At 34.8% G+C, this 9,537-nt stretch overlaps 1 protein-coding gene across 1 annotated transcript in view; it reads right to left on the bottom strand.

The window, feature by feature from the left end:
* Nucleotides 1-128: 128 nt before the first annotated feature.
* Nucleotides 129-9,537, bottom strand: part of CXADR (CXADR Ig-like cell adhesion molecule) — a 70,294-nt gene continuing 60,885 nt past the window's right edge. Inside the window, exon 8 of the mRNA XM_058522944.1 lies at nucleotides 129-486. Within this exon, the coding sequence (XP_058378927.1) occupies nucleotides 445-486 (42 nt within the window). The 3' untranslated portion in view covers nucleotides 129-444. The remainder of the gene's footprint in view (nucleotides 487-9,537) is intronic.

Genomic DNA, 9,537 nt, shown 5'->3' with positions numbered 1-9,537 from the left:
GAAAGAAGGGAGAAAGAGCAAAAGTGATATCTCACTTCAGTGTTTAAATATTTAGCAAAGAAAAAAGCAATGTAAGAATTCAAACTTTCTGTTAAAAAAATCAACTTTTTATTAACTATACCTTTCCCAATGGCTACAGTACCAAAATATGCATATAAAAAGTCTAAAATTTATTAGTAGTAGCTAATTGGAAATATAAATATAATAAAACATCTTTCAACCATCAGAGTCACTATACGTAGAATTTTCTTGACCAAGAATCTGGCCTGTACTAATTTTGGTATGACATCTGACTTATATGCCTAATGCTTTGCATAAAGCAGAAATGTTCTTAACAGGCGCTCTAATCTCTTGACTGGTGCTTTTTTCCAACATGTCTTTACTAGAGGTCTAAAATAAAGCCAAATAGTACAGTGCTTCAGATTCTTCAGTAGTGCTTCATATTTATACCACTGTAACGCCATCAGTCTTGTGAGCATGCTTCAACTACAAAAAGAGAAAAAGAGAAGAATTTGGAATTTTTTCAAAGTTAATTTTTAAAAAAGTAAGATCAGTACACTTTTTCCCATCACTCACATCTTTAGATTTCTAGTCTTAAATTATTTGACTTATCAGAAAAATCACAACTTGCTAATAAATCATGAGATGTCCTTGGCTATTCTAAATAATCCTGTTGTCATTTTTTATTGAAGTATAGAATACCAGAAAAGTGCACAAATAAGGATACATAGCTCCAAGGTTTGTAGAATTTAAAGTATTTGCAACATCAACAGAAAACGTATTTCTGAACCTTAGAGACTTTGCTAGTTTTAATCTTCTACTCTTTGATAAGCCATACATGACTTTTAACATATTTCTAAACCATATTAATATCTACTTTTTTTCCTGGAATATATAGTGAATGCCTATTCACACTTGAGTGTATTTTCCTAGGGGTAACTGGCATCACAAGGGAGGTTAGTTTTATTTATTTAAGTTGGAACTTTTTTTATCTGTTACTGTTCCCTTACAGGTCCTAGAGAGTTTTGTGTGATAATGGCAGATTTGTGGGCAATTGTAAAGGTGGCAAGTTTCAAGTATTTATATCATGGAGTTAGCAGATAGCATTAGTTCTATTAATTTGCTCGTGTCATAGTTATAAGCTTGTTGGGAAAATCAGAAGCATGATAGCCATAGTGTCAAGAAGGGAAGTGTCTTTGGCACAGACCTCATAACCAGACCTTTCTTTCCACATTAGATTACTATAAAATCGCCTAAATCCCTTATTCATTCATGCTGACAACTAAATGGCAAGAGTGCCATGGAGAAAATGCTAATTTTGAAGTTGACTGCATATTAGACGTACTACTTGTAGAAGATTCTGCCCTTTATTGACTATCCACCCCCTAATTTTATTCCAAAATTTATTTAAAGCAAAAGAAAATACTCGTCAATATGGCTTTTCTAATCCATTCCTAGTAAAATAAAGCCATCTATCTCTCAGCAGCTGGTCTTAAATTCAGTCTGGTAAGAATGGGGTCGAAGAGTCTGTCAAACTTTTTAATGGTAAGTGGGACTCAAGGAGTTGTGACATCTCTAAGTCTGTCTCCCTCAGATGGCTCCAGGACTGCTCTAATGAGGACAAGCATAGCCGTCTCATTTCAGCTTGAAAGCCTATCAGTCTTTCTAACAGGAGTGGTTTGTGACTGAATGTTGATAATTTCTCTTAATTCTCCATTTTATTTTACATTTGTAGGCATAACTGCAAAGCTCTAAATTTAGAGGTTAAACTTGGACATGGAAATTTTAAAAAGAAAAGAATATAAATTACTTTGGTAAGTTCTATTATATCAATACTAAAGTGCTTGTTTCTGTTTTTTTATTGTACTATTTATCTCAAAATATTTAACTTCTCAGCAAACTTCTATGATTTCAAGCTAAGATAAAACATTTATGTTGACTTCTACTCAGCTATCACTGTTAAAGTGATTTCTTATTTGATGATCAGGAAGAGGGGAAAAAAGCCTACAAACACCTATCATGCACTTACCTTGCCAGAGTAGCCATTCTACCCATTTTACAGATACTAGTAAACAGTAAGTTTTTAAAATTTTTATTGCTGTGTGCCAACAACTTGTTTATTCCTCATAATAACCCCATGCGGTAGGTACTGTTATTATCCCAGTTTAGACAAGGACTCTCAGAGAAGTTAAAAGTGCTCAAGATCATAGAAAGCTAAGTGATGAAGCCCTGACTTTAAAAACAAGCTGGGCTTTGTAAAGCCCGTGCTCCATGGTGCATTGGTTCAGTTTGTTACCTGTAAAATCTACCAACTCTTGAAACTTAGGAGAAGGTTTGGTATCAAGCAAAGATTTGAAAAAAAGGAACAGATGCAAAGATTAGATTGAGCGAGGGAGAATACAAGACATTAAAGTATCTACTGATTAATGACTAATAAGCCTTGACAAAGTTCTTTTTTACAAACTCTTCAGATATTTCTGAAAGGGGGCAGGCTAATAACTTGATAGGCATTTGCTTGAACTCTAAGTCAAATTGCAATATAAAATACAGCCCAATCAACTGAGGGTTGAGATGACAAACCAAACTGTACCAATGATTGGTCAAGGGGAAAGGTCACACAGAGAATTAGTGATATTAGTAAGGCCCAAGTTTATCACAGGCTTTAACTTTTTTTCCTTAGTCATCAAATATTTGTTGATTGAACACGGCTCACAATGTTATTATCTATTGTCTGGAGTTTGTATTCCAGTTGTGAGGCAGTAACACTCTGAGGCTCTAAGGGAGACATCACAGTATCCCTGCATTACAGATGGAGCTTTATGGCATCAGCTCATCCTGAGAAGTTGTCACACAAGCACTAGTTATAGAGAAGGCTCATGCAATTCTCCTTTAAAATGTGCACACCTTATTCTCTGCAGAAAGCATCCCTTGCCTCCCAATTTAATAGCACTAGGTACCGTCCAGGTTCGTTTGTTCTTTCACGTATAATGTGTAAAGGATAACATAAGGACCAAAATGGAAACACATCTAACCGTTATTGAAGCAAATTCTCCCTTAGGACTTGTAGCAGATATACCACTGCAATTAGGGTGGTTTGATGTTTATTTCTTAAAGCACATGATCAGCCCAAATAAAAGTACTGAATTTTATTGTTTCTACCTTCAAAAACGAAATAGCTTGCTACAGCAATGACCTGGAACTTAACACTCATGGGAGCCTTGCTTAAATTTTATAGGACTTGAAAATACCAAGTATTATGATATAGACATCCATAGATTGGCTTAAAAACTCTACCATTTTTTTAAATATATTTTAATATGTATAATATATATTAAATCTATAGGAAATATAGGTAGTAAGCATTTCTACCCAGGCTAGAGGCTTAATGGATAACTTCTGTACACAAATTTCAGTGTCATAACTGATAAATGTATGACCTTCACTAGTAATTAAAGCAGTTTATTTTGGCAGTCATAAGGTTTAAAATGCCCAATGTTGGTGAGAGAGTGTGGGGAAGCAGTCAGTCTTCATATAGTGTTAGTACAGGTTTAAAGGAATATTACCTTTTTGAAGGGCAATTAAAAATGGAAAGGTGCATATCCTTTGATCAAGCAACTGTACTTACTTCTACAAATTTATAGAAATAAACAAGGGGGCCATTATCTGTGTGAAAATATTCATTGCAAAATTGTTGTGAATGGCAAAAATAACAAAAACTCAAGTAGCCACCAATAGATAAACAGTTAAATAAAATTTGAACATCTATTCAAAAAATACTATGGAAAACACTACACACACAAAAAGTGCATCAGTTTCTAATGATGTGGAATTAAATATTGCAAGTTGGGGAAATAGTGCAAGTGGAGAAAGAAAAATAATATATCTAGGATGGTGCCAGTATTGTGTGGAAAAATAAATACCAAACCGTTAACAGTAGTTAGTGTTCTCAGAGGCAGGGGAAGGGACACAGATACAGAGAACTTTATTTTTCTAAATTGTACATTTCAGTCTTTAGAATTTCATACTGAGCATTATTCTTGGTAACTGGAGGGATAAAAAGACAAACTTTTTTAGAAGCGCTTAAGACAAGTTTGGCAGATTTATTTTTAGCAAATACAGATACTGTACATCACTGATAACCAGATTACATATATGTTTCATGGGCACTCTGTTACATTTCTAAATTAAATGATTGCAATGTGGTTATAAAATTTTTTTGTTGATCATATGGTGTCTAGAAGGAAATATTCCAAAATAATAAATGCTTTTAATAGAGTGGTAGTATTACATACTTTTCCTCCAGTGTTCCCAATTATATAAAATATAATATTTCACGAGAGAAATTTAAAATATACTTTGTGGGAGAAAAATCCCTATTGTTAAGAAAGTATTAAATACCTGGAAATAAACTTTAACAATAACAGAAAGAAGTGAGTCCTATAGAGGAGAAAAATTTATAAAAATTTGCCTCAAGACACAAATAAAGAATTGACTAGAAGGATATACCATATTTCCAAATTGACTCAATGTTATAAAAACTTTTCAAATTAATATGTAAAATCAATATAAATCATAATTAAAATCCCAATTAAAAAAACTTTTTTTTTTTTTTTTTTTTTGCTAAGCAAGATTAGCCCTGAGCTAACGTCAGCAATCCTCCTCTTTTTGCTGAGGAAGATTGGCCCTGGGTTAACACCTGTGCCTATCTTCCTTTACTTTATATGTGGGACGCCTGCCACAGCATGGCTTGATAAGCGGTGCGTAGGTCCTTGCCTGGGATCCAAACGTGAATGCTGGGCCGTCGAAGCGGAGCAGGTGTACTTAATTGCTATGCCACCAGGTCGGCCCCCCAATGAAATTTTAATGAAACTTGAAAACCTGATTTTAAGTTTACCATGGAAGAAGAATACTCAAGAATAACCAAGAATTTTCTTTAAAAGGACCATGGACAGGGATGTTCTTTCTTTTACGTGATTTATCAATACATACTCTAAAGTATAACATATGAGTGAACTAATACACCAATGAAACAGAATTACAAGTGTAGAACCAGAATCATTTATATACAAACATTTAATCTACAGTGAATGTGGTTTTCCAGATTGGAAATAATTCACCAATAAAAAATTAAGAGTGAACTATTTGGCTATGCACTTTGTTTTTTTTGTGTGTGTGTGAGGAGATCAGCCCTGTGCTAACATCTGCCAATCCTCCTCTTTTTTTTGGCTGAGGAAGACTGGCCCTGGGCTAACATCTGTGCCCATCTTCCTCTACTTTATATGGGACACCGCCACAGCATGGCTTGCCAAGCAGTGCGTCGGTGTGCGCTCGGGATCCGAACCGGCGAACCCCGGGCCGCAGCAGCAGAGCACGCGCACTTGACTGCCTGTGCCACCGTGCCAGCCCTTGGCTATGCATTTTTTAAAAGTTAAATTCCTACTTAAACCATAAAAATAAATTACAGATGGATTAAAGATAAAATGTAAATTATGAAAGTACTGAGAGGAAAAAAGGGAAGGAGATAATTACAAACCTTAGCTTAGGAAAATTTTCCTCATGATGACAGGAAGATTGGCAGTTTGGAATGGAAAAAAAAGTTTAAAATGCATATCAAAAGGTATCATAAACAAAGTTAAAAGACTCCAAAGAGGGAGAAAATTTCCACAAAATGTTTAAAAGAAAGTGAATTAATATTCTTAATATACCAAAAGCTTCTACATATAATTAAGTTATTTAGCAGAGCCAAATAAATATAAAGAAATACAAATGGCTAAAAACAAAAGATGTGCTAATGGGACACTAATGATAAGGGATGTATATAAGTTGAAACCATGAAATACCATTTTTCACCTAACAAATAGACAGACATTGACAAGATTGTGGTTTGCATTCTTTGTGGAAGACAATTTGACAATGTCAAAAAATTTTTTTAATATGTGTATTCTCTTACCCAGCAATTCAAATTCTATGTATCTAGAGGATAACTTATAAAAATACTTTTTCAAATGTATAAAAATTGATGTACAATTGATGCAGCATTATTTCCCACAATAAAAGATTACAATTCATTCATACTGTGTAAGATCATGAGGCCAATAAAATGATCTGTGTCTGCTGATGTGGAAAGATGTCCACCATATTGTGAGGGGTGAAAATGGGTGCAAAAAGTGAGGACAATAATACAACTTAATAGGTTTATCATAGAATGAAATAGATGATTAATGGAAAACACTCCAGTACCTGGCAAATATCAAATGCTCAATAAATTTTATGTTTACATAAGGTGTACGAAGGGTGAAAAGAGAAACAAAAAATGAGAATAATAGAACCTACCCAGATTTATCACAGGATAATGTTAACCATTATAGTTCATATGTATGCATACATGTATAAAGCATTTTATTTAGCAAAATGGAATTTTGTTTGACAGGTACTATAAGTAAGTGCTTTGCTTTCTATGATAAACCTATGTATGTTTTGGTATTCTCATCTTACACATGAGGAAACCAAGTCTCAGAGTATTCTAGTAAGTTGCCCCAGGTGACGTAAACTAGCAGGGCTTCAAACCCAGGCAATATGACTCCAGGACACAAGATTTTAGGGCCTAGATAGAGGGTTGGAAACATAGACTAAACTGTTTAATAATAGTGTGTGAGCATTATTTTTTGTCATTTAGAAAGCAATAGAGATATTTTGGTATTATTCTCTTGGTTTAGACTGCATTTCAATGAAAAGGAATCAATCACCTTGCAAAATTACTGGCCACAAGAGGGCATCAGATATTCTTTTCCAACTTCCAAGCTAAAAAATGTATTTGCAAATAATCATTTCCCTTCTCCATGAAAAGCATTAGTGGTTATAGTTTAAATCACTGCTTCTTCTATAGAGCTACATGTAGAAATTGCCAGTGGTAATCAAGAATTTTAATTATGATGTCATAGTTATTATACACAACAAAACATTTCTTTATTAGATTTATTTTTCTGTTAATAAAAGTAATATTGTTCATTTAGGGGAAAAAATACCTAAAAGCACAGAGAAGGATCATTAAAATCACCTATAATCTCTATAGCAGAGATAAGCATTATTAATATTTTAGTGGATGGGGGATGTTTAAAAGAGGGAGCTTTTAGGGGACGGCCCTGTGGCTTATCGGTTAAGTGCTCGCGCTCCGCTACTGGTGGCCCGGGTTCGGATCCTGGGCTCACACCGACGCACCACTTGTCAGGCCATGCTGAGGGGGCTTCCCACATACAGCAACTAGAAGGATGTGCAACTATAATATACAACTATCTCCTGGGGCTTTGGGGGGAAAAAAGGAGGAGAATTGGCAATAGATGTTAGCTCAGGGCCGGTCTTCCTCAGCAAAAGGAGGAGGATTGGCATGGATGTTAGGTCAGGACTGATCTTCCTGGAAAAAAAAAAAAGGGAACTTTTACTTTTTATACTCCTGTACCGTTGTGTTATGATATGAAATATATTCATTTTATAGTCATACAATTTGAAAACGTGGAACATTTCCTTATATCATTGATTTTTTTTCCTAAAACAAAATTTTTAGTAGTTTCATGGTATTCATATGTATGTGCCTTAATCGATCTTTATCATTTGATATTAAGCTACAGATCTCTTTTGGAAAACGTCTTTTAAGTTGTATATCTAAATATAAACCACCTTGGTTGGGGTGGGGGGATGAGACTATTCCTTTCAAATCCAGAAATAGACAAGTTGATCTTGTAACAGAACTGCCAACTTTTTAAATTCACACATAGAAAATATATATATAGATGATAAATTTTGGGGAGTTATATTAATAAGTAAAGCTGTAAAATTCAACAGAAAAACAGCCAGTGTGGTTAACTGGCTGTTTTACTAAACTCAATGGGAAAAAAAAACATTGTTTTTGCATCTTACAGATATCCATCAAACATTTCTAAAGAAGTGAAATAAAATTTATTGATTAAAATGAAAGTGTATTTAAAATTTTTGAACTTTGTCTAAAGTGGCTGGAACATGAAAAATGTAAAATTTCAGTTTTGTCATCTGAGTTATTACTAAGTGAAATCTGACGATTTCATGTTTCCTGATGTTGCCCAGTGATAAGACAGGCCATATATAAAACCTGATATTGACAGCTAGCAAGATCCTTTGGTAAATAATTTTGAAAATACCATTTGCTTGATACTGTGAAATCCAGAAAGGAATACACAAAAAGTTAAAATACAGGATCTGACATAGGGATTTGGCATGCAGGTCTACAGTAAAATCCCTCTTCCATGACACAATTAGGAGTGCCAATCAATCAAAAAAGTTTAAGTGAGAAGCCATTAAAAATGATATATCCTTTAAACATTTTAAATGTTTTAAAATATATCGGTATACTTTGGGTCACCAAATTCTTGGTGTAAAGAATTTTTCTTAGAATATGGGTCTGTTGCTAGGAGTTATCTGTGTTTTCTTTTCTCCATAAGCTGCGTGCACAATTTATCAATTCTAATTTAAAGTTTGGTTTCTTGCAGTCGAGTGAAACCAATATATTTGTGAAGCAGTGTGCCAACAGAATCATTTCCTCAGATACGTTGTTTTCACCATATCTAGTACAGTTGATATGTACAATTTACTTAAATTATGTAATCAGCAATATAACAAGCATAAACAGGCTTAGTACCAAACAAAGCGGACACTTGTCAGTCATACACCTGCTGGGGCCACCATGGGCATTGAGAGAGTGCAGCTGTGGATGCTCAGCATGCCTTGGGCATCGGTGACCACGTTTAGGAGAGGGAACAGAGGGCACTGGTCAGGCCAGTCTGCCCTCCTTTCACTCGCCTTCTCCCTGGCTGATGTTGCTGGGAGGGGAGAAAGAGATGAGCGAGCCACACACTCTGACTCTTCCCTTCTTTCCTTTTATATACGTAGTTCTCTCAGCTGCGAATGCCAGGGACACAAGGTTCCTAGCAAAATACTAGAGCAGGAATCGGGAGACCTGGATTTTGTTCCTAACTATGTGGCCGTTAAATCAAAACCTTTCTGGATCTTGATTTTTCCATAAAATGATATTGAACTAGATAACATAGCCTATGCATATTTTGCAGGGTTTTTTGTTTTGTTTTTACAAAATTTGAACTGCTACATGAACTCCTCACTTAACTATATCACAAATCTTTTGCCCCTAATATCACAAAAAGTTTAAATCAAACCTACATAAACATGTTCATAAAGCCCTGTTGGCTACTATACAGTGCATAGTTACCTTGTCCTAGACATAGCAGATAATATCTTTTAGTTGTCAGGGCAGAGATTACATTTCCTTTCATGTAATTATTTCATTTTGCTTTGTGTTCTGTTTTTTCTGTAAACACATAAAATGTCCCCTCCTTGTCAGTAGAGCAAAAGACTGGTGGAGGCTGAATGTTGGAGGACTGATTTTCCAACAAGTTCCAAGTCGCAGTCATTAGTATTTTCTCTATCACACTTTCTCCTCTCAGAACTGCAAGGTCATTCTACTGTTCCCTGGAAATGTTCTCACCGTTGACA

This window comes from Diceros bicornis, chromosome 27 (genome assembly GCF_020826845.1).
Source record: "Diceros bicornis minor isolate mBicDic1 chromosome 27, mDicBic1.mat.cur, whole genome shotgun sequence".
Lineage (NCBI taxonomy): Eukaryota > Metazoa > Chordata > Mammalia > Perissodactyla > Rhinocerotidae > Diceros > Diceros bicornis.
Note: the sequence above shows the minus strand (reverse complement) of the source record. Positions and strands in the feature narration are given on the sequence as shown.